This window comes from Periplaneta americana, chromosome 15, assembly GCF_040183065.1.
Source record: "Periplaneta americana isolate PAMFEO1 chromosome 15, P.americana_PAMFEO1_priV1, whole genome shotgun sequence".
NCBI classification, from domain to species: Eukaryota; Metazoa; Arthropoda; class Insecta; order Blattodea; family Blattidae; genus Periplaneta; species Periplaneta americana.
This window is the reverse complement of record NC_091131.1, coordinates 134,805,253-134,831,855: the sequence shown is the minus strand read 5'-3', so window position 1 is coordinate 134,831,855 and position 26,603 is coordinate 134,805,253. Positions and strand designations below refer to the sequence as shown.

General features: G+C 36.7%; 1 protein-coding gene across 4 annotated transcripts in view; it reads right to left on the bottom strand.

Annotated features, from left to right (window-relative positions):
- The window catches only part of LOC138715363 (tudor domain-containing protein 5-like), a 148,401-nt gene extending 123,104 nt beyond the window's left edge, over positions 1 to 25,297 (bottom strand). For 2 of the 4 annotated variants that reach the window (XM_069848202.1, XM_069848199.1), the window contains exons 1-2: positions 25,138 to 25,297; positions 15,170 to 15,394 (exon numbers count right to left, since the gene is read on the bottom strand). In XM_069848202.1, the coding sequence (XP_069704303.1) occupies positions 15,170 to 15,394; positions 25,138 to 25,245 (333 nt within the window). In that variant the 5' untranslated portion in view covers positions 25,246 to 25,297. Of the gene's footprint in view, positions 1 to 15,169; positions 15,395 to 23,465; positions 25,103 to 25,137 lie in introns of those variants that run through there. The other 2 variants (XM_069848200.1, XM_069848201.1) reach the window with 2 other exon arrangements.
- Between the last annotated feature and the right edge of the window lie 1,306 nt (positions 25,298 to 26,603).

The window sequence follows — 26,603 nt, the reverse complement described above, 5'->3', positions numbered from 1 at the left end:
TGAACCTCGGGGCCGTTCTGAAAGTTTGGCAACGAGAAAAAATCCTGTCACCACCTGGGATCGAACCCCGGACCTTCCAGTCCGTATTAGAGATTATTATTATTACTAGAAAACTTGATACGGTTCTTGCATTATTGTGAGTGTCTTCTCCGTTTATAATAATTACATTTACATCCAATAACATCTAACAGATGTGGCAAAAACAAAATCACTCCTGTGTGTGTGTGGGGGGGGGGGGGGGAGGGAACATTTACCTACAACATTTATATTACATTTTAAAGCAAGTTTTGTAGCTGTACTATTGAGAGGTTAGTTAAACACTGCAAAGTTTTGAAATGATAAACATCTATGATGTTACTACACAGTTCATCACTGTAACAAGAACGAATGTCTAACACTCGGCTTACACCGTTCGAGGATTTATCACTCGTGACAATTTTACCCATCATGCATGTACGCTACCTACAGATTATGCTATGAACTACTTGGCGCTCGAGCGAAAACATTTGATACAGACCTCTGGTGCACACAGAGTTGATTGAAGGCTGGTTGAAGAACGCAGAATTACCCTGGAAAGCTTATTCAGAAGAAATAAAGTATAACTTGAGTCCCAGGACACAGTGGAGTGCAAGACAATGAATAAGACGACCTACTGGCCAAGCATGGAACTACTATCCAATGCTATGGCATCTCAAAGTATAAACGGGCTCTAAAGAACAACCTAACGAAGGATTTATTAGGAGCATGGAGATCTAAACCAGCCATGAGACAGACCAAACTTCTCATTGGAGAACCAAAACTTAATGTAACTGAATAGCTCCATTTAAAAAAAAATCATTTATTCCCAATTCTACCACCTGCAACTTTCCACATTTCGAACTTTTGACAATTACCTCTGCCCACTGTTCTAGACAATATACATTTTGATAGTAACGCTGAACATTATTTTCAATTAATCCAAAATTCGTATCAGATAGTAACATGGTGTGACCAATCTGTAGAATATGTGCTGAACTGAATCAAAGTGGCCCTTTCTTAGATACAGCCAGAAAGAAACTACTGTCCAATTTTTGTTTTGGCAGCAGCAATTGCCACTAAAAACAATAATTTTTAACCTGAAGAGAGATTTCTTTGAAGTACTTCTTTTAACAGCTTCCAATCTCTTCTGAGCCCCTACTAGCTGTTGTTTCGTCCCGAAGAAAACATGTCCCAGTATCACCACAATCATGTATATTAAGATTGTATGTAAAATATTTACTACAATAAAATTCTGAACCTGCTAAAAGTTTAGGAGTATGTAACACTGCTGTGTAGATCCGGATCTTGCATGGCTTCCTCTTTATAGTCAGAAATGGCTTCCTGACCAGATTCTGCCCTTCTTTGACGCAACTTCCATTGCTTCTTAAGCATACTTACTTACTTACAAATGGCTTTTAAGGAACCCGAAGGTTCATTGCCGCCCTCACATAAGCCCGCCATCGGTCCCTATCCTGTGCAAGATTAATCCAGTCTCTATCATCATATCCCACCTCCCTCAAATCCATTTTAATATTATCCTCCCATCTACGTCTCGGCCTCCCTAAAGGTCTTTTTCCCTCCGGTCTCCCAACTAACACTCTATATGCATTTCTGGATTCGCCCATGCGTGCTACATGCCCTGCCCATCTCAAACGCCTGGATTTAATGTTCCTAATTATGTCAGGTGAAGAATACAATGCGTGCAGTTCTGTGTTGTGTAACTTTCTCCATTCTCCTGTAACTTCATCCCTCTTAGCTCCAAATATTTTCCTAAGCACCTTATTTTCAAACACCCTTAACCTATGTTCCTCTCTCAGAGTGAGAGTCTAAGTTTCACAACCATACAGAACAACCGGTAATATAACTGTTTTATAAATTCTAACTTTCAGATTTTTGGACAGCAGACTGGATGATAAGAGCTTCTCAACCGAATAATAACACGCATTTCCCATATTTATTCTGCGTTTAATTTCCTCCCGAGTGTCATTTATATTTGTTATTGTTGCTCCAAGATATTTGAATTTTTCCACCTTTTCGAAGGATAAATCTCCAATTTTTATATTTCCATTTCGTACAATATTCTGGTCACGAGACATAATCATATACTTTGTCTTTTCGGGATTTACTTCCAAATCGATCACTTTACTTGCTTCAAGTAAAATTTCCGTGTTTTCCCTAATCGTTTGTGTATTTTCTCCTAACATATTCACGTCATCCGCATAGACAAGCAGCTGATGTAACCCGTTCAATTCCAAACCCTGCCTGTTATCCTGAACTTTCCTAATGGCATATTCTAAAGCGAAGTTAAAAAGGAAAGGTGATAGTGCATCTCCCTGCTTTAGCCCGCAGTGAATTGGAAAAGCATCAGATAGAAACTGGCCCATACGGACTCTGCTGTATGTTTCACTGAGACACATTTTAATTAATCGAACTAGTTTCTTGGGAATACCAAATTCAATAAGAATAACATATAATATTTCCCTCTTAACCAAGTCATACGCCTTTTTGAAGTCTATGAATAACTGATGTACTGTACCCTTATACTCCCATTTTTTCTCCATTATCTGTCGAATACAAAAAATCTGATCAATAGTCGATCTATTACGCTGAAAACCGCACTGATGATCCCCAATAACTTCATCTACATACGGAGTTAATCTTCTCAAAAGGATATTGGACAAAATTTTGTATGACGTCAACAAAAGTGACATTCCTCGAAAGTTACCACAGTTGGTTTTGTCCCCCTTTTTAAAAATAGGTACAATTATGGACTCCTTCCATTGTTCTGGTACAATTTTCTTTTCCCAAATAGCAAGTACAAGTTTATAAATTTCGCTATATAATGCACTTCCATCCTCTTGTATTAATTCTGCTGGAATTTGATCGATACCTGGAGACTTGTACTTTTTCAGATTTTCTATCGCAATTTCGACTTCTGAAAGCGTGGGTTCGGGTATAAATGGCTCAGCAGTTTGTATTTCAATTTCGTCCCGATCATTTCTATTTGGCCTATGTATATTTAGTAGTTGCGCAAAATAGTTTTTCCATCTGTTTAGGATTGATGGAGAGTCTGCAAGCAAGTCGCCATTCTCATCCTTGATCACGTTTACTCTTGGCTGATATCCGTTCTTAAATTCCTTTATACCCTTATATAAATCTCGAATGTTTTTATTCTTACTATTTGTTTCTACCTCATTCAGTTTTTCCTTCAAGTAACCTCTCTTTTTATTCCTACGTGTACGACTTGCTTCCCGTCTTTCATTGAAATAATTATCTCTCTTCTCCTCAACTGGATCCTGTAAGAATTTCAATTTTGCCTGTTTCCTTCTTTCTACTACCATGCAACAATCTTCATCAAACCACGGTTTCTTTTTCTTAGTTTCATAATAACCTATGCTCTGCTCAGCTGCAATTTTGATACTATCTCTGATATTTTCCCACACGCTATTAACATCTAATTCTTTCTCAACTTCGTCAAAACTTTCTAAAGTGGCAAACCTATTCGAAATTTCGACCTGATAATTTTGCTTAGCTTCCTCGTCCTTTAATTTCAAAATATTGAATTTAGTAATATTAACTTGTTGCTCTACTAGCTTGGCTACTGATAATCTTTCTCTTAATTCTCCAATCACCAAATAATGGTCAGAATTACAGTCTGCACTTCTGCAAGTTCGAATATCTACTATACTAGTATGTCTCCGTTTATCTATCAAGATGTGATCTATTTGGTTGTGTGTCAATCCATCTGGAGAAATCCAAGTATATTTTGTGAAGTGCAAGACAATGAATAAGACGACCTACTGGCCAAGCATGGAACTACTATCCAATGCTATGGCATCTCAAAGTATAAACGGGCTCTAAAGAACAACCTAACGAAGGATTTATTAGGAGCATGGAGATCTAAACCAGCTATGAGACAGACCAAACTTCTCATTGGAGAACCAAAACTTAATGTAACGCGCCATGCCGTGGTGATACGGACCCACAATACATGGGCTTCTTAAGCATGCTCTTCAATTTTCATGCTTTGCATTTGTCCATTTTGGAGGATTTGAAATATTGTGTTCTTCCATATTTGTTACTAGAAACAGGTGCAATATTCCTTTTGTTGCAATAGTAGTCACAATAGTGTTCATATCAAGTTGTTACTGAGTATTTCAGTAACAGATATTCTTTATTAGGGTTGTCCTTATGCCTGTAGCAGCTCTTGTTCCGAGGAAGGAAGAAAATATGTTCATTCACTGCTGTCACGGACTCACAAAATTTATTGAAGTAATTCTTATGTTTTCCCTTTTCATCAGGAAATGGTGTGCTGATACCACTCTTTTCATTACAAGTTGTTCAACATTATCCCTATTAAGTCCATGAATAGTAAGAAACAATGTCTTTCAGACATCAATTACTTCGCTTCCACATTCCAGATTTAAGCAGTATTTTACAGTTTGACTAGGGCAGCGTTTCTCAAACTTTTTTGAAGTGGGGACCACTTTTTTAAGTCAGAACAGTTCTGCAGACCACCTTACTCTTGTTCCCTTCGAAAGCAAATTTATCATTTTTGTAGCATATTTTAATATCAATGTAGTTATATTTTAAAATAGAATTAATTAATTAAAATGAATTTAATTAATTATATATTATTATTAACTAATTAAGCTTATGTTAATCGAAGAAAATTCATTTTTGTTTCTTTAATAAGGCTATTAGAGTTAGGATAATCTTTAACTTATTAACCAAAAAAAATAAATAAATGTTGGTACTCATATTAATCAGATGGATGAGCCTTCCGATTCTTGTACAGTTGTTCTATATTTGGATGTATGCTGGTAAGCTTAAGTCAGAGATCATCACATACATCGAGTCGATTTTGGTACTTTGCTTTTATTAGAGTTAGTGATGAAAACCCTTTCTCACACAGATATGTAGAAGCAAACTGAATTATAATCTCTAAAGCACCATTGTACAGTTCACTATATTCTCTTTCCACTTGTGATGAGGTCCAGAAATTAACCATACCTTCCGCTTGGAATTTCATTTTAAGTCTGGTCTCATTTGAGAGTTCAATTACTTGTTCTCTTTCACTCAATGAAAGTTTCTTAGTTTCAATATCGCAAAGAAAGTGATCACAAACCCATGAAAATTCGTCATATTTACTTGGAAAATAAGTTTAAAATTGTGTACAGTATGCGACCATTTCAATGTGCAGACTGAGTGTCGGCAAAACTATTAAGAAAGTCATAAACACATGAAAAGGGTTTGGTCCTCTTATGAATTCGGGTGGTCCCTGGCTGAATTACAGGGGCGGCGCCAGATGTTCAGTGAAAAGATGGCGAGAAACACCACGTTCATAGTACTTTAAATCCCTCTTTTGTTGTTGAGAGTAGAGTGGGAAGTCAGTAGACGGATAGGGTAATAAATTTCATAAAATATCAGTACTGAGAGAAAAAGTGAAAGGCAATTGCCATGTGTCATTTCCAAACTCTGAGATTTTCAGCTATAGAGTGATACACAATTCGTTTGAATTTTATTTTTTCTTCTGCCTTTTTTGAAGGACCACAAGGGCAGATCTCGAGGACCATAGGTGATCCGCGGACCATAGTTTGAGAAATGCTGGACTAGGGTGACCAGATTCACATCAATAAAAAGAGTAGACAAAGCTTCAAAAAGGAGGACATTGTTCGGAAAAAAAAAAAAAGGACACAAAAATGTGTTTAGGTTTATTATACTTTAAATTACGTCAATATCTATTTTATTACAAAATATTTACAGTACAGATTTAGGCTTAAATCATACTTAAAAAGTATATTAATATCTACTTTATTACAAAATAACTATGAAAAAACTTAATAATTATGATTTTACAGTTAGCTACATATGAAAGTCAAGGGAACTACAAATATTAAAGACGACATATCTATTTAGATTTAGATTTAGTCCTATATTATACTTAAAATTATGTCAATATCTATTTTATTACAGCATACTTATAAAACTTAATAATATAAAATAATACAGAATGATTTTACAGTAAGCTTACATATGAAAGCAATGACCATAACAAGTTGGAGCAAAGAGAGTTATGATAATTGATAAAGAGTATATTTTGTCGATGCTGTAAACATCTACAGGAAAATTACTTGAGAAAGGCATCAAATCAGATAATTTCAAAATATCAGGCATACAAATTATGAAAAGGAGGACATTTCTTGATTTTTTAAAAATCCACCCATACCCCGGACAAAGGCCTAAAATGTTTTTATTAGGTTATTTTACGATGCTTTATCAACATCTTAGGTTATTTAGCATCTGAATGAGATGAAGGTGATAATGCCAGTGAAATGAGTCAGGGGTCCAGCACCGAAAGTTACCCAGCAAAAGACCTAAAAAAGAGGACATATTCGGACAAAAGGGGACATCTGGTTACCCTAAGTTTGACTGCTTTCCTTGAATAGGCGTTGTACACCTTCTTTTATTTGGAGAAACACAAATAAGTCCAACAATGTAAGTATTCTGTTCATCATAAGAACCCAATTTCCAAAATTTAATAAATATTATTTTCCTTTTTTTCTCACTATATTTGTCAGAACATTTCACTGGACATCTGAAATCTAGACCCGCTTCTTTGTTTTTAATTATTTCACCTTTTCCTTTGTATTATCTTTACTATTTTTTCACTAGATGATGTTTGCTTCCATTACATTTACATTTCCTACTTCTCATCCCCATATCAGATTGCACATTCACTGGTCAACATGATTTTTGTCTCATGAGTACCAATAGTTGTACTTAATTCAGTTTTTTTATCTTGTTTTCAAATATGTATTCGGAATTTCTCCATCACCCACAGTTTTTTTTTTTTAATTTCAACTTCAATTTTTATAAAATAAATGTTTCTTCGTCAATTTGTCCATTGTCAAATAAAAGCTCCTAGAGCATTATTGGAACCAATGGTACCATTGCTACTGTTGTACAGGTTCACACATGTACAGACCACCACCTGCTGAATACGCATCCTCAGACATGTACAGACATGCACAAACGTGAACTGGTGTAGCACATATTCATCAGAATGATGCTAGTTGTGAGATAGCAGTGTACCAGTAAACACGTCATTGTGAATGCTTTGTGTGTTCGAATTATTGTGTATTACATATTGCAAATTTAATTCAACAATATGTGACTTTTTATTTCTAACTTTAACCACACACCTGTCAACAATGGGTATCCACTCAAAACAGTAACACAGTAATCGTTACTGCACTCCACAGAACGGCAATGACAATTCCGTGTATTATTGAGAAGAACAACAATGTACTCCTAATTTCAACTAATGTTCCCAAAGCACTATGTACAAAACAAAACTGTCAGTTCTCAGTTCACAGTTCGTTTGCCTTGGCTAGTTCCTCTAGCTCACTCACTCAAGTTCACGGTACATCGAACCACAAGCCTTCCAGATAAAGTTCACTGTACTTCGAACCCAAGACTTCCACATGCGTTGCCTTCGCCAGGATGCTGCCACAGTTACTCACTCAAGTTCACTGCACCTCGAACTCAGATCCACTGGATACGTCTCCGCTAACTAGCTCTCTCGCAGCTCACTGACTAACTACTCACACACACTCACCCCTTTTATTTATTAAATCGCACGTTCTCGAACCTTTGGTTCGGTTCATGTGGCTTTGCGAAACTTCCAGAGGGACACGTTTCTAGATGTCCCCCCCACCCCCGCTTCCTCTGCTCTGCGTTGCCCTGCGCCTTCCCTTGCACTAGATGTGTGCACAACTTCCGAGGCAACCAGATCTTCCAAAATGGCGCCACAATATTTACAAATTTATTTCTTTTAATTAGTCGCTAGTTACAAAATGCCTAGAGTTTGTTTAAATCATTCTAACAACTTTTGTTATATAATATGTAGTGAAGTGACGCTCAAGTCTCAAAGGCGAAACCTTACTCCATTAACGAAAAAGCGTTATGAACTTTATTTTGGGTGTAAAGTGGGGTATCAAACAAGGGCCTGGGCCCCACATATCTGTTGTTTATCATGTTCTAGGCTTCTCACTGTGGCACACGTCACATGCCATTTGCTATCCCTATGATTTGGAGGGAACCCAGATCACTCCTCTGACTGTTATTTCTGCTTAACAAACATATCTTCGAAAAATATTGGCGTGTAAGAGGTCAAATGACTTTATTGTCAAATGCCAGGTATTAGAAAACAACAACAACAACAACATTAAAGGGATTACGTCAAAATCAAAACTTACAGTGGTGTATCGTAACTTGCAATCTGCAATGAAACCAGCTCCATACTGCGAAGAATTGCCCATATCAAAGCCTCCAGAACATGCGACATTAGATGAAGAAAACTCAGATTCTGATGGAAGTAAGGAAGAAAAAGAAACAGAGTTTGGTGATACAACTTTTGAACAAAGCTGTTCATCTGAGCTTCATTTATTGACTCTAGAAGATCTTACGATCTCATATGAGATTTAAAGTTATCCAAAACACAGTCTGAAATACTTGCTTCCCGGCTAAAAGGATGGAATCTTCTTCAAAAGAATACAAAGATATGAATGTATCATAATCGTCATTCTCAATTTAAAGACCATTTTTTCTGAAGAAAATGGCTTAGTGTTTTGTAATGACAATTCTTCTCTTATGGAGACATTTGGTATTGAACATAACCTAACAAAATGGCACTTGTTCATTGATTCCTCTAAAACTTGTTCATTGATTCCTCTAAAGTTAGTTTAAAAGCTGTGCTTCTGCATAATGGTATTAAATTCCCATCAGAACCTATGGCTCACTCTGCTAGTATGAAAGAAACATATCAAAACTTTAAATTTATATTGGAAAAGCTTTGCACAACAATAAAACAAAAGCCTAAATTTAATTTCTCATATTCCTCAATAAAACACTTGATCACTACAAAATTTTCTCATTCATATCTACGAGAAATAGAATCAAATGCTAAAGACAAAAAATGGATTACACTACTTTCCAACCCAGATATAATCCCCCAGAGACCAAGGAAAACAGCAGTTACAGCTTTCAGACTATTGACAAATCATGACTGTCTAGTAAGTCATCTCTACAGAATAGGTATCTCAGCTTCACCAATATGTGTCCTGTGTAATGATCCAGCAGAAATTAATGAAGATCACTTGAAGACCTGTGAAGCATTAAGATCAGAAGAAACTACAGTTCAAAAGTATTGGAAAGCACGACTGCTAATGGCTTCATTGCCAGATGCAAGGCACTAGACAACAACAACATATTGGAAAAGCTTCAATATGTAGTGTATGAATGGAATATTTATGGTGATTTGAAGGTAACTGCACTTATTCTTGGTTTGCAGCTTGGTTACACAAGGTACTGTTGTTTTTTGTCACTGGGATAGTAGGGACAGAAAAAACCATTACATTAGAAAAAAGTGGCCTAAATGCGAATCATTCACTCCTAGACAAAAAAATGCGAAACATGACGCATTGTGTAATCCTAAAAATGTGTATCTACCTCCGTTACATATCAAATAGGATTAATAAAGAATTTCATCAAAGCCATGGACAATGCTCCTGGTTTCATGTACTTAAAACAGAAGTTTCCTAAAATTAGTGAAGCAAAAATTAAAGAAGGGATATTTGTGGGTCCACAAATACGATCACTAATGCATGATGAAAAGTTTGAGGAACTATTGAATCCACTGGAGAAAGCAGCGTGGCAAGTATTCAAAAAAGTTACTCACAGTTTTTTGGGAAATCGAAAGGCAGAAAATTACCGTGATATTGTCAACAATCTTATAACATCTTATAAACATTTGGGTTGTAATATGTCCTTAAAAGTACACTTCCTGCACTCGCATCTAGATTTCTTCCCGGAAAATCTTGGCGCAGTGAGCAATGAGCATGGGGAACACTTTCATCAGGAGATTTCAGCTATGGAAAAGGGATATCAAGGCAAATGGAATCCTAATATGCTGGCCAATTATTGTTGGACCATCAAGAGGGATGTTCCACAGGTGAAATATAGCAGAAAATTGGGCAAAAACGTATTACGGCGAATGCCAGTAGGGGAAATTATCCCCACCCGCGCCGCTCGGCACCTCGCTCGCATGCTCTCTCTCTCTACTGTCTCTCTCTACTATTTGCCCCGCTCCGATGGATCACTGCCTACCGCAATTCAATACGCATTAGACAATACGCATTAGACAATATGCATTAGACAACTGTCCACAACCACAATGCAATACGCATTAGACAATACGCATTAGACAACTGTCCACAACATGTACTATTAACACAACACAACACAACACAATGTAATGTGGTTTTCATTAAACAACACTCACCTGTTAACTTTGCACTGTCCTCGAAGTAACCTGGACAATTTCAGGAAGAAGTACACGTCTTTGGTATGGCTCATCACTATACGTGGTTACGTCTGTACCCGAAGCCGGACACGGATACAATGAAGCTCCGTTAACACTTATGCCACCCCCGTAGTCAACCCCTACCAAGCTACATTCACAAGCCCGCCAGTTTCTACCCACGCCATTCGGTCATTGTCCCCCCGCGCCATTCCATCATTGTCTCCCGTTATGAATCCTTGCAACAATCCTTGGACAATACTGCAAGATGTTATAGGCCCTGCTAACACGTGGCCGAAATGGATACGAAAGTTATTTTGGACGAAAAACTTGCACTATAAGCAAAGGTTCAAACTTGCCCTTTTCACTTTCGCGAATGGCACTTCACTTCCCCTATTACTCCAGACTCTCAGATTCACTAAAGCATTACAACCGAAACACGAGAGGCATTACATTTCCCTCTACGCGAGACTGGAAACTGATGCGGAATTCAGATCTCGCTATTACACTTTCGACTTGATTTTGCATAGAGTCGTAAGTTTGAGAGATGAAGTTTAGGAGTACATCATGCTCCAACACCAAACTGCCCTTTTCAGGGCAACAAAATACATATTAAGACATATCCAACGACACACATTGCATTTCTACAATACGTTATGGCAGTTGCCTTAAACATAAATAGATTCATTTTCCCTTCTACCCCCAACTCGTCTCGGTAGCCGAGAGGTCTAAAGCGTGAACAAAAAGCGTGCGTTTAGGTTTAGTTACGAACTTTCTCGGATCGAATCTCCCCCCCTGCGAAGTCGTAAGAAAAAAAAAAAGAGAGAGACATGAAGGAAGGAACAAAGAAGGAGAGGCTGGAGAGAGAGGGAGAGAGAGGAGAGACAGACAGGACAAAGTTCCTCTTTTGCTTCGTAGATGTCGTTACTCTTTTTGTTCCACTTCCCTACACTAGATGTCACCCCACCCTAAACCCCTATTTCCACTCTTTCCCGCTAGGGTGTATGGTGAGCTTGTAGGGGAAAAGTGGAAAGGGGACGTGGGCGGAGCTTTGCACTCGCCGTATTACGTTTTTCCCGAAAATTGTCATTTCTTACTTTCTAGGTGAGTCAGAATGTTTGAATATTGTGTAGTTAAGAGTGTAGAAAATATTAAAATGTTTGAAGTTATAAACGCCTGTCTCTCAGAAACCTTGCGTGATGGGGGGGGGGGGGGGGAATATCATATTTGAATTCAGGAGAAAAAATACTATCAGAATCACATATTTTTCTTTCTGAGACAAAAAAAAATTTCTTTCTTGTTCCTCAGAATTATTAGTTCCTGACTCTGGTTCTAAAACCTAAAAATAATAGGTTAATATCAGTTATTGATGTATTTTCATACTTGCAATTTAAATCCAAAATAATATATCCATATAATACAAGTCTCCATCACTTATGTCATTACTTACCTGTACCATCACATGATCTATATCATTCACGGTACTATCGGTTTGTACATCATCTTTCCTTGGTAAAGATTCACTATTAACATTGTAAACCTCTTCAGCAGAGCTCTTATCAGAAAATTCATCATTATTTGTCACAAATAACTTCCTTCGCGTCCACACCTGTGGAGTAACGGTCAGCGCGTCTGGCTGCGAAACCAGGTGGCCCGGGTTCGAATCCCGGTCGGGGCAAGTTACCTGGTTGAGGTTTTTTCCGAGGTTTTTCCTCAACCCAATACGAGCAAATGCTGGGTAACTTTCGGTGCTGGACCCCGGACTCATTTCACCGGCATTATCACCTTCATATCATTCAGACACTAAATAACCTAGATGTTGATACAGCGTCGTAAAATAACCCAATAGAGAGACTTCCTTCGCAAATCACTTTGTTGCTTATTATTATAGAGAAGAGGTCATTACCAAGTTTCATATGAAATGACGAACATTTTCACAAAATTCCATCTATTGGTGTGAATACTATTAAATTCAATTTTATGAATGCAAAGTCCAAGGATAGCGTATCTTAACTAAAGTGCAGTAACTAAAACCACTTTTCTCTACATCCAGCACCTTAAATTTGTACATTTCTCTTTTTAGTGCCATGTGGGCAGAAGAATCTTTACAGAATCTACTAATGGAATATAATTTATGTTGCTTTATCAATGGGGTGAGCTTCCCTCTCTTTTCGCTATATTTCACACAAACATTTTTTTCTGTCATGATGGATCTACAAATACTGGAAGCTCTCCAGATACAAACTGTTTGTAATTTGTGAGCTTAAGAAGTATAACACTCAATATGTTTTTTTTTTAACCCACAAATCAAGTAACAGGATTGAACGGAATATCATATTGCCTTTGAGAAGCAACACTGTTTTCAAAGTTAATGTTCACGAATCACTGAATAATCACCACTTGCTATGATTGTTATGGATCTCTACTTCGTCCACCAGGCAGGCTATCAATAACAATACAAAGGGATATTTCGTTTTTCATGGCAAAAACTCGTATCTAAAAAAGTACAAATGTCTTACACTTAACTAATGTTGCAATACTAAATACTACACAACTAAATACAGTAACACATTTTATTTTCTCTTTGTATTGAAACAATTCAAAGCTACATTTTGGAATTCACCACATGAAACATTTGGGATCAAATGAACAATTTTATGCATCAGATTCGAAAGCTAACCACAGAAATACACCAAAAATAATTGTTAACGTTCCCAGATATCCCCTAGTGTAACAAAAATGTTCCTGCTCCGGGGTTCGATCCCAGGTGGTGACGGATTTTTTTCTCGTTTCCAAACTTTCAGAACGGCCCCGAGATTCACTCAGCCTCCTATAAAATTGAGTACCAGGTCTTTCCCGGGGGTAAAAGGCGGTCAGAGCGTGGTGCCGACCACACCACCTCATTCTAGTGCCGAGGTCATGGAAAGCATGGGGCTCTATCTCCATGCCCCCCCCCCTCCCAAGTGCCTTCATGGCATGTTACAGGGATACCTTTACCTTTACCTCCATCATCACAGCTGCTGCTAATGCTGATCAGTGTCGAGTGGATTTGGTTGTGTAAAATGAGCCCACCATGTAGGGGATCCTTCCTCCCCTTCCAATATTTTGTTCAGCTGAAGACGAAGGTAGACTCAGCCTTCAAAATATTTAGAAGCCCTAAATTCAACACCAACAATGGAAGAAGCATACATAATACTTCTGTAAATTCACCATTGCTTTCTACCTGATTCAAAGTCCCCCCACTCCACCCCCTTCTTTTTTGCACTGGGAAGGTAAATAATGAAAAACCAACATCCAATCATCTATTGCCTTGTATCTGTTTCCTGCCTTGCAGCAAGCAAATTTACAAACTGGAAATGCTTTTTTCAATATTACTAATTTCACAATTTGTTGGATCTGTAGGCAACAGAGCAAGGAAAATTCTGCAAATACCTGCTCCACTAAGTGCCAGAATAATAATACTTCTCTTCAATTGATTTCTCTCTTTTTTAAGGCACACATTACACATTTGTTTTGACAATTAAAACCGACTATTTTTATTTTGTGATACGTGAACTGAAATTTCTAAGTTGTTGAAATAATTATCTATAACAGACTGAATTAAATGGAAAGAGATTTTAAGCAAAAACGACCACCACCACTGCCACCGCCACCGCCCCTGCCATTGCCACCACCACTACTACTACTATAATAGCATTACAGCCCAATCTCGAGCATAGCTTCCTCACACATGCTTGAAATCAGTTTTTAAGAAAATGAAGTTTTATATAATGAACTTTCTACACACACAGTCGACAATAGTAATAAAAGTACAACTGCATTAATTCATAAACATAATTCAAATCTACTATGTAATAAGAACATATTAATATATTAACACAGAAGACATTTCAGTATTTGTGCTACTACTATATTAAAACAAGATCCTAAAATAATGAAATAATTGATTCAATTTGATTATTTCACAGCATATTAATAAGAAAAACAGTTTCTATTTAAGTTTCCAATATGATGCAACAACTGTGTAATGTAAAGTTATTGCACAGTTCAAAATAGTTGGGAGTGGTAAATTCAAATTAATGACTGATGTTAAAAAATGCTCTGTTTTACTGCATACCGTATACCTTTTGAGAGAGTGAGGTGGGGAGGAAAGGAGAAGAAAGAAAGGTATCAAAAGAGGAGAGATAAAGAAATTCAATTTAAGATAACATAATAGCAAATTACTTCATATAAAATAAAGGGAAAATTATAATTCAGTGTAATACTAAAATTATATGTAACTCTACCAGGTGAGTTTTGGATCAGGTCAATGTCACATCACAAGAACATCTTTGGGCAAGACAATTTCTTGTAATGATGATCCCAACAAAAATAAGACTTGCACAAGATATTTTCTAGCCTCATTAAGAGACTTAATATTAGTTATTACCAATGAACAAGTAATGTGTAATCCCACTACATTATAAATAAGGCAGTGCTGAATTACATTAAAAAAAGATTTACATGTTTAAACAAACGCAACAGGTTAGCAGTAATCCAATCAAGAATTTGTGTCACCTTAACATTGAATACAGAATTTTGAAATGGTTTAGTATAAACAAAGTTGCGCAATATGCAGTGCATCCACAGCTGAGAGACAGCAGGTCTTAGGTGGGTGAGGTGCAAGGATGGCTTGAAAACGTGCAAATGGGTATAAACACATGCAATTTAGTTCTATAAGGCCAAGAAACGTTTATTATTCAAGCAGTTATTGTAGTAGTTAAAAGCATAAAAAATTCAATGACTTACCTCATGATCTACAGATGAGACAACAGCAATGAGAGTCTTTTCTGACACCATTTCAAGAAACCGCTTATTGACTGCACAGGGCCATTTTTTCCCATCACCAGCTGGTATTAAATTTGCCAAACTAGCCTGGATTGCCTGCATTGGAAACGCTCCGAAGTCCTGGTGCATAAAACGCAAATCTTTCTTTTTTACTCTGCTTGTTGTTCCATAATCAACAAATAGCACCTGAAAAGGAAGAGAAATCATTCTAATTTTACAAGAAAAGATATAATTTAGTGATAGGCCTCTGGGGTGGAGGGAGAGAAGTTACAATGCTTGTATATCAAAAGCAAGATTTTATTACAAAAATATAACAATGTGATATGGAAATGTCACAAATGTACTATTTCTTAATTTAAGTTTAATCAACAACGCGTCTTTTAATTAGCTTTCTTTTTTACTAAATGGCAGGTATTTGACTGTTCTTCATTCATTCATATGAAACTAGTTGTATAGACCAATTTACAGACAGAGTCGTTGCACAGGGTGCACCATAGGAGGCTGGTCTACACTACTCCTGTGATGAGATAAGATACTTACTTCTTACTTCTTAATACGTCCAACTATAAGCTAATTACACAATGTCCACTGTAAATCTAATATGCAATTTTCCAGAGCTGTGGATTGGTGAGAATTTCATATAACGAGTGGTTTTTCATTCTTTCCTGCAGTTTATTGTTGGTGTTATTACATTGAAGTAGGATGTGTTCTATTGTTTCTTCTTCTGTTAAACATTCTTTTACACAATGATGATTCTGATAATTTAAAGTGATACAGATAAGTTTCCTTAACAAGGTGTCCAATTCTAGTCCGTGCAGCAAAAGTTAGTACCTGTCTGGAAAAATCACAGTAGATTTTAATATTGTTGGGTTGTTTCAAAATTTTCCATAGTGCTCTTCCTGTTTGTCCACTTTACCAATCTTCTGTCTATTGCTTATTTACATGTTATGAATATTATTTATTGTTCTGTCAAGGGAAACTGTAGATTGTGATATTGGTAAAAGGTATGTTGCAGATTTTGCTATTTCAACTGCTATCTCATTACCTTGCACTCCACAGTGACCTGATATCCATTGACAGGTTATATATTTACCATTTTTAGAAAGCATATTTATTAATTGCACAATAGGTATAACTATGAAAGCATAAGCAGTTGGTGTATATTTGGTTATTGTTTGACGGGCTGTTTTTGAGTCTGTAAATATGCAGATCTGTCTATAATGAGAAGCTTTGCAGTATTGGAGAGGTGCATCAATAGCAAGTAACTCTGTGTCAAGGCTTGAAACAGAAGAGCATCGGATGACGTATTTTTCGTGTGTTGATGGGATCCAGCTCCAGACTTGCCTTCTTCAGATAATGATCCATCTGTAAGTATATATGTTGTTTTCTAATGCCAGGCATTTGACAATAAAGTCATTTGACCTCTTGCACTCCAATATTTTTCAAAGATATTGTCATGGTTAGCCACTGACGCACAGATTTTGAGATGTTCCGAATCCATTTCTTGATTTGAGTTGCACAATGGACAGTTAGGAGACTGATATATTCCAATTCTATGTAGATGCTTGGCCAAACAATCATGGCCTGTTGCCAATCTAAATGCAGCTACAGACGATTTGCGTGGTAAATCGGGAATTAACTGTGGATTATGATGCAGAGAGTTCCATTTTTTCCCTTGAGATTGTGTTATCAAATTTTGTTTGTTGAAGTTTAAGTATGTAGATTTAATAAATCTTTTCACAGAGGAATTCGTAGATTTAGTAACAGGTCTGTAAGTAGCAGTGCTGCCCTTCTTTCCTAAAGCATCCGCATTCTCGTTTCCAAGGATTCCACAATGGGATGGTATCCATTGGAATACAATTCTTTTATTGAGTGTCATTAGCTTCGAGGCTAGGGGTTCATTTCCCTTTCCTTCCTACCCTTCCTACTTTTCTCTTCCTAGTGCTGACCTGCTATGGCACTAAAATCGTCCTCCAGTGGCTTAAGGAGGTAAAGTTGGTGATCAACAAGATCTCCCAACTAGGTCCAGTGGACCCGTCAACCAACAGCAGGTGTGGTCCTCCAGACATTCTGGGGGTTGTGTGTGAACGAAGTAGCCACCAAAACATTAAAATATAGTGTTCACTTAAATCGGCTACAACTTGCCATTTTCACTCCAATATGAAATGAGTACCATTAAGGTAAAATTATCCGGAGGTAAAATAGTCTCCCAACGGATCTCTGGGCGGGGACTACTTTAATGGTACAGAATCAACTAAACATCTTACAATGGAATGCTGGTGGTATAACATCATCTAAGAAGACTGAACTAGCCAAAATAACAATGGCCAACACCTCCCTAGGACTTATGAATCCAAATATCTTGGAGTTATTTTCGATAGTAAGTTAACATGGAACAACCATTTGAAATATATTTCTGAAAAAGCTCGTAAAAGATTCTCCCTTCTGAAAAGACTAGCAGGAAAGAAATGGGGTTGCTCTAGAAATACTTTGAACACTACATACAAAATGTTTATACAGCCAGTGCTGACGTACTGTGGAGAAATTTTAATTACTTCACCTTTCATAAACGAAATAGAATATGTTCAAAACCAAGCTCTCAGACTCATTACTGGTTGAATCAAAACAACTCCAATAGATTCTATGAGATTCCTCACTAATATTAAAAGCATCAAAATGATGATAGAAGAAAAAGCACTGATTCAATATGAAAAACTTATCAGATTACCAGGAAACAATTGGCATTCATACAGTCCTCTCCATAGATTAAAAACTCAAAAAAGTTTCATATCCATGGTTCAAGCATTAAAACAGAAAATCAACGTCCCAAATTTAAAAGAAAACTTACGAATTAAACCAAACCCTTTAACACAATTAAATATAGAGTATAATCTAAATTTAACACAAGAAATACTGAAATCAGAAGTAAACACTGAAATAATGAAACAATTGTCTTTAGAGACAATTAATATTAGGTATCCTCCACAAAAATGGCTTCATTTATACACCGATGGATCCTTGATCTCCAGGGAGCAAGATGCCGGTGCAGGTGTTACGTGTTGTCTCTTCTCACTTTATAGATCTCTTGGATATGGAACAACAAGTTTTGATGGAGAAATCACTGCAATAAGTGAAAGTCTCAAGAATCTTCTCTGCCACATCAATAAATTTAAAAATGCAGTTATATTGTCAGACTCCAAAGCAGCTATTCTAGGGTCAATTCCATGTAAAATAGGACACAAGTTGAGAAAAAAAAATAACAAATTCCAACAATCTGCATACAGACATATGTCAAGGAAACATTCTACTTCTATAAAATATCAATTTAAATTTTGTGCTGCCACCTGTAGGTAAGGAAAGGCTTGACTCAAACAAGGCTGACAACAAGCATGTGTGACAGAGTTCTAATGCACAACTTCACATGCTTGTGAGTAAGAAAGAAAGCACAAAGCATCAACTTCTTGTTAACCTGCTTGAAGTCAGTGCGTCCAACTTTATATTATTCATATACATTAATATAAAACTGTGAGTATAATATAGATATATTACTTAAACAAGATGATGTTTTTGTGTTACGTCAGTTACCATATTTATTTATTTTTTAATGTAGATCATAACCAACTTAGTGTAGGTGTGCAAGCATGTGATATTTTCTAATGGTAAATCCGTCCTCTTGAATGATGTTTTTAAATTTTTTTAATAATGTGATATACTGTGGTTAATGTGGTAACTGACGTAACAAAAAAATAGTAACTGACGTAACAAAGTGAGTGTGTTACATCAGTTATTTAAATTTTTACTAATGCATGGGCCAAATAGTACAAGTATGTTTACCAATTGAGAGTAAAGCTTACAGTCAATAAAAACTCATAATCACCACGTAAATTCCTAACCTCATACTCAGGAATTTACTTCATTTTATTGTGTTCTCATAGAATAACTCCATAATGGCTCCAAAAACAGCAGCTGAGAAGATGAGGGATTACAGGAAGAGGATGAGTGAAGAAAAGAAAGCTGAAGTTAGAAAGAAGAATAGAGAACAACAGAAGAAATGTCGTAAGCAGTGGAAAGACCAACGGAGAGCTTTGGAAAGGAAGAATGCTAAAGAAAGAATGAGGAAGATGCGTGAGCGCAAAGCATTAAAACAAGATATTCGTCCAGTCCAGTCCCCATTGCAAGCTTTTGGGTCAGTACAAGCACTTGGCAAAGCTGTTCACAGGGTTAATAGATCTTTGCCAAAGAGTCCACGGAGAAAGCGTGCTGTTGTACAGAATCTAGCAGAGAAGTTTGGGTGTTTTTCTGCAAAGGATTCTGCCAATCCAACTCCAAGGGCAACAGCACTTGATTCAGAAATAGCTACAAAAGTTATTTCTTTTTATGAAAGTGATACAATATCACGTCAATTACCAGGAAGAAAGGACTTTGTAACAGAAAAAGACCATGAATCAGGAAAGAAACGAATGACACAGAAGAAAATACTTATTATGACTGTCATGGAGGCTTATAAACTCTTCAAGCAAGAGAACGTTGGTATTAAACTTGGAAAATCTAAATTTGCAGCATTGAGACCTCAACATGTTAGGCCAGTTTCAGACAAGGATCTGAACGTCTGTTGCTGCAGATATCATGAAAATGCTGATTTATTAATTGGGGGTTTTCGAAAAGTGTGGAAGAAATTACCTCCTGATCTAGATAGGTTGGTTTCTGCTGTAACTTGCAGTGAAGACATTTCATGCTACTTCGGTGAATGTGACAATTGTAAGGATATTAATAATGCTATAGAGCGTTACAAAGACTGTGAAACTGACAATTTGGATGACACTTGTGTTTGTTACTATCAGTGGAATAGTACAAACCACAAGGAACTCATTGAGACAACATTATTTGAAGCAAAGGAAGAATTATTAAGCCAACTGCCCAATCTACTTCGACATTGTTTTACAGCAAACATTCAGCTCCGGGAAATTCGGCACCTGAAGCAAACCTGCTGCAAAAATGAAGCTGTATTACAAGAAGATTTTGCCGAAAATTTTGCTATTCGTCAGCAAAATGAAATAATGTCTGCACACTGGATTTCTGAAGGAGTGACAATATTCACTGCCATCATTTCACGAAATGGTACCACTATTCCATATGCTGTCATAAGTAATGAGCTTCGTCATGATAAGTGTTCTGTTTTTTCTTTCAATAAGGCCTTATTAGATCATGCTGGTAGCGATGGGGATGTCATTTCTGTGCTACATGTTTTCTCAGATGGTGCTGGTGGACAATTCAAAAACAGGTACACATTGTCTCAGTGTGTCTTAACACCTCAAGAACTACATAAAGATTTGATATACTTAGACTGGAGTTTCTTTGCAACAGCACACGGAAAGGGTCCCATCGATGGCATCGGTGGGACTGTTAAACGAGCAGTATGGCGCCGAGTTTTGCAGGGAAACGTAGTCATCAGTTCTGCCAAGGAATTCTATGAATGTGCAAAACATGCTTGTCCAAATATCAACGTTTTATTTTTATCATCAGATGATATGTCATGTGACAGAACAATCTTGTCTGAAAAATGGAATGCAGCACAACCAAAGCCCATTCCAAATCTCCACAAGATACATTATGTTAGGGCATCTAATCCCCAGGTAGTTGCTGTCAGTGCAATCAGTCCCTTTATGGATAATATCAGTGTCTCATTCACAGAGGTAGCTATGTTTGATCAGCCAGATTCAGCAATGATGCAAAAAAATCTTCACTGTAAAAAAAAATCTTAACTGCAAGCACGATACAAGAGTTTGAGATTGGGAATTACGTAGCTGTACAATATGAGGGAAAAAAATATCCAGGCATCATTACTGAAATAAACAAGCATATGGAACAAAGTCAAAAGGAAGTCAAAGTGAGTGTAATGCATAAGTGTGTAGGAGGGTATGTGTGGCCAAAAACTGAAGATAATGTTTGGTATACCCAAGAGCAAGTCCTGGGCCACTTAGATCCACCATTTCCAGTGAATAATAGAGGACTGTATTCATTCAAGGGATTTATTTAATTGTTTTTCACTGTATGAGCAACTGAAGCTATTATAATGTATCATATAACTCTTAGGATTGGAGCTGTTACGTCAGTTACCATTTTGTGTGACGTCAGTTACCATGAAAGATTTTTTTTTTTCTAAGAATGTTATCAATTTTGTTTGTTATAATTATTATGTATCATATCGTACACATCTCTTAAGTCAAAATAAAAATTGGTGTTTTTATTAAATTCATAACTTCAGAGAATTTTCAAGTTTTCTTCACCATTTATATAATCATGTCCTTTTGGTGTTACGTCAGTTACCAAAAGAAATTACATATATATTTTCAGAAAATTACACATATTTCTTTTACTTCCACTACCAATTAATTCAGTAAATGTTCCTTTATCAAAGCATCAACTTCAATTTTGGACAGGCTTCATTATGCTCCCAATAGAAAGAAAAGATATAAGGAAATGTTCTCCAAATGTTACGTCAGTTACCATGGAATGACCCTCTATCAATAGTCTCTAGACACACACCTTCATCTCAAATAGCAAAAATAAATGTATATATATATATACCCTGTGTACCCTTCATATATGATGATCACTTTCGTATATATATATATATATATATATATATATATATATATATATATATAAAACGATTAAGGTCCATCAAAAATCGAAATTGAGTTAATAATACCATATTATAGTGGAAAGGAAGTACTATCATGTGGTCTAGCTAGTAATAAGAAATAATCGTTCTTGACATTCCACTACGTCAATTTCTATTAAATACACACATAAGAAAGTATTAAATGCTTAAACTTTAAAATTCGTTTTTCTCGAAACTTTCTAAAATGGACCTTGATCGTTATTCCTGTGTACCCTTCATATTTCGTGATCAATTATTTCAAGTACTTCTGTCTTTAATATTTCACAGATGGTTCGTTTTGTATTGTTGCTTGGTAGAGATAGAAAGGCTCTTGGTTTCTTCCATTCTGAGGGAGGTATGTCATGAGTCACTGGGATCTTTGCTATGCTGTTTGTGTTCATTATGGTGGGTGCTTGACTGGTTGCATATTTGAAGGACTGCTTTGGAGCTTTGGGGTCTGGATTCAACGCATGTAGTGGATGATGTGGTGATGTTAATTAGTTTTTTTTGTAATTTTATGAATATTCTTTTTTTTATGTGGTAGATAAGAGATTCAACATTTATTTCAATTTCCATAGAGTTAATAGGCATTGTTTTGGATCATCCTACGTGATGAGATGAGGTGATGATCTGTTGGAATGCCACAGGGGAACCGGAGCTCCTGGAGAAAACCCCTGTGTTACTGGACAACAGACTTGCCTAACATAAGTTATAAATCAAGGGTACCGGTACATTGGAAATCGAACCCAGGTCTACAGGATTATAAGTCCAGTGCTCTAGTCACTAGATCACTGTAGCGGCTATGTTTAATTAAACAGTCAATTTGAAAAGCATAGAAGCTGTGTCCATACTGTTGCAGAGTACTGGAAAATATTGGTCATTAAATAATATAAATTACAATAGCTCGTTAAAAGGAAACATTACAAATTAAAATACAAATCATTCCCCACCACATTAAATTAAAGAACACGTCAACAGTATAAAAAGCTATATAGGTTAACCACTTTAAGGGGGCTCATACACCAAGAAACCATGATCGGGCATGCATTGTAGCATAAGTTCAATATCTCCAACACTATTTGCAATAACAATGTGAAATTTTGGACATAAGACGTATACACTTGGGGCTTGAAATGTGCGTAAAAGTTATTGTAATATGGCAAATATGAAGGTTGATATTAAAAAATTAAAATTGTTTATTTTTCAGTATGCCGGTTGTTCTAAGAAACATGATTTCTTGCAAAGGGTCAATCTGATTAGTGTAATCTTTTTTTTTATTCATAGCTGACACTATAAACAAGAGGATAAACCATCAATGAATATTGTGGTAAGCCTGATATCATTTTCAGGGATTTTAAAATTTTAGTATCAAATTATTTTCATTTTTTCACATCATGTTCACAAGTGAAATGATCTTGTGTTGCAAATACATCTGACTATTTGGGTTTATCCTCTAGAACACACAAAAAACTATGTGTGTGCAAAATTTCATGCAGTTTGGACCATTACTTTCAGAGATATTGTGTTTTTTGTGTTGAAAATATTAAGTTATGGAAAAATGACTTTGAAAATTCAACATGCATTCCAACTTACATATAAGTTTAAAAAGCTCCTGCAGCGTATGTTGTACCCTCTTTTGTGATGTTTTTGCCATGTTCTTCAAGCATTAGCCTCCTCCTGGTCCTTCTTGCCTCCTTAGTGGATTCACGAAGCCACTTTTCAGCATATTTTACACGAAGGATGTCACGTTGTCTGAGAGCAGTCTCTGCAAACTTTTCCACTGTCACATCCAAGTGCTTAAGCACTTGTAATCTGCTGATATTTCCTTCATTAAATGTAGCCACAGCATCAGCAGCAGCTACTTTCACCACTTTGTACCCACAGTTTGTGTTTTTAGGGCAAATAGACCACACTTTATTGTTAAAAGATTCATTTGGATTTTGCGTACGACCTTTGAGACACCTTTTAGAAGGTCTGTGGCTACTAAATCTTTGAATATAGGCTTAATTTCTGTCATGACAGCCATTGGAATAGGATGGGGATGTCTGTAGGTTTTTTCAACACCTGCTTGTGCTCGACGATATCCACACCATGATTCTCTTCCTGAAGGGCACATAGAATGTAAAGGTTCAGAATCCGTTGATAATTCGTGGTACCAAATAGCCCATATTGACTTCCTCATGTCTTCAATATTCCCCTTATTTCCCCTTATGGCATTGCCATAATAAACTTGCAGCTTATCTATAACAGAATCAGTGAGACGACCAGCACCACCAATACCTTTCTCATCAGCTAATTTTTTTCCTAACAACTTTTTCTTTAAATTTCTAAGTCTGGTGCCCATTCTTTTCTGTACATGGCCCACGCATTCCACCTTCTGGATATCTACTTGTGGTCCATAGGGCATGGAGTCATGTACAGCTTTAAAACTTTTTGTATCACCATCCCCTATGTATTCAACATACTTTACATCATATTTTCTCTCAGAGCGATTGAAAATATCTTGCAATCCACAACACTCCATACTGGCAGCACTACCTTGGTGATTTGCTGTACACAGGGGGGCATGTTTTTTCATCCAATCTTCATACTGAGGACCTTTCTTTGGACCTTCCCATTTCTTACAAGTTCTGCAATATGATGACTTCACCTTCACATCGATTACTTTCCCTGACTCTGCCCCAATTACAGACACAATACCATAACGTGACAAATGACCACGGGTTTCCCATGACCCATCTCCAGAGATGGAGATTTCACGCTTTTCAGGTTCTGATGTAAGCTTAATTTCATCTTCTACAGCCCTCTTCATTGACTGTTTTGCCACTAACTTAGAAGCGCTTAGAATTCTGTTCACAATTAGAGCATACGTAGTCTGTTTGACTGGTGGAGGCAGGTCCATGAGGCCACAAAATAACTGAATACTAGTCAAGCCTTGTCCAAGACATCTCATGGCATACACTATCCTTCTATTAATTTCAGAAACATTATTGTTTCTATTAGGACTACTATAGAATTGTCGTTTATCAACACAAACACTGCATTCAAATTTAAAAGTGCTGGCTAAACCCTGAACTGAAGTTTCTACTAATGTTATTTCACCATGGCATATTTTACAAGACACATTATCACTAATTGCACTTATAAGTGTAGGAATATGAATAATTCTATAACCCACAGCTACATTATTTACGGAATGAACTTGTGCATCAGTATTTGACATAACCTCCAAGTCCAATCGAAGTTTCTTAGCAAAAGAACTTACAGGGGATTCAGAATTCTGAATAGTATTTTCTTCTTTCTTCTTTATTGTGAATTGATTTCCTTGGAAATGCCTCTTTTTACGTCGTGCAACGCTTCCCTTTTTGCCCATTTTACACCACACAATAACACAATTTCGAAGCACGTGGGAATGTATACAAACCGTTGCTTACGAGATTATCCCGTAAGCAACGATACAAACAAAAGTAATATAAACAGAGTATACCAACTTATGAACTTCAATTCCATGGTTACTAGAGTATCTCCATGGCATCTAGAACATGGCAAGCAGCCATTTTCATTCTCATAATAGCAGAGAATTGATAAAATGTTAAGAACAAAAAACTACTGATTCTGACAGCTAACTCCACGCCCACCTGATGCACATACTGGCATTTAAACTTCTATATCTCCAATATATGACCGAATTTCAGTATAAAAATTTAGGGTTATGTTCAGAAAGGTGTGTTCTTTCATATGAGACTAAAAAGAAAAAATCGAAAATTTTGACACTGGTATTAAGAGGCATTAAGAGGCAAGATGTTAACAAATTTTATTCCCATAGTTTTCAAACTTTTCAGTGCTTTGGAAGTGTGACAATATTTAAAACTCAACTCAACTCCTGAAAAAACACTTTAAAATTAATGTATGGACTGTTTCTACGCCCATATACAAATTTTTCATACACCACTTGTATACTGTCAGTCTTACTAAGGAACATTATAGCCAGACGTTTGAGATGGGCAGGGCATGTAGCACGTATGGGTGAATCCAGAAATGCATATAGAGTGTTAGTTGGGAGGCCGGAGGGAAAAAGACCTTTAGGGAGGTCGAGATGTAGATGGGAAGATAATATTAAAATGGATTTGAGGGAGGTGGGATATGATGATTTTTTTTAGTAGGTTATTTTACGACTCTTTATCAACATCTCAGATTATTTAGCGTCTGAATGAGATGAAGGTGATAATGCCAGTGAAATAAGTCCGGGGTCCAGCACCGAAAGTTACCCAGCATTTGCTCATCTTGGTTGAGGGAAAATCCCGGAAAAAACCTCAACCAGGTAACTTGCCCCGACCGGGAATCGATCTCGGGCCACCTGGTTTCGCGGCTAGACACACTAACCGTTACTCCACAGGTGTGGACGGGGATATGATGATAGAGAATGGATTAATCTTGCTCAGGATAGGGACCAATGGGGGCTTATGTGAGGGCGGCAATGAACCTTCGGGTTCCTTAAAAGCCAGTAAGTAAGTATATAGACCAGGGGTTTTCAAACTTTTGCTGTCATGGATCTCCTGAGTTTAGGAAAGCAGCTCACGCCTCCCCTCTCGACAATTAACTTTTAATATGCAATAATGAGAGACAAAAATGTCTTTCATGTGCTTATTTACTTCGGAATATGTATTATAGTTCTTTCTTGTGTTAAATTCTATAGTACCTGGTTAACATTTTTCGGTCTGTTAACCAGAT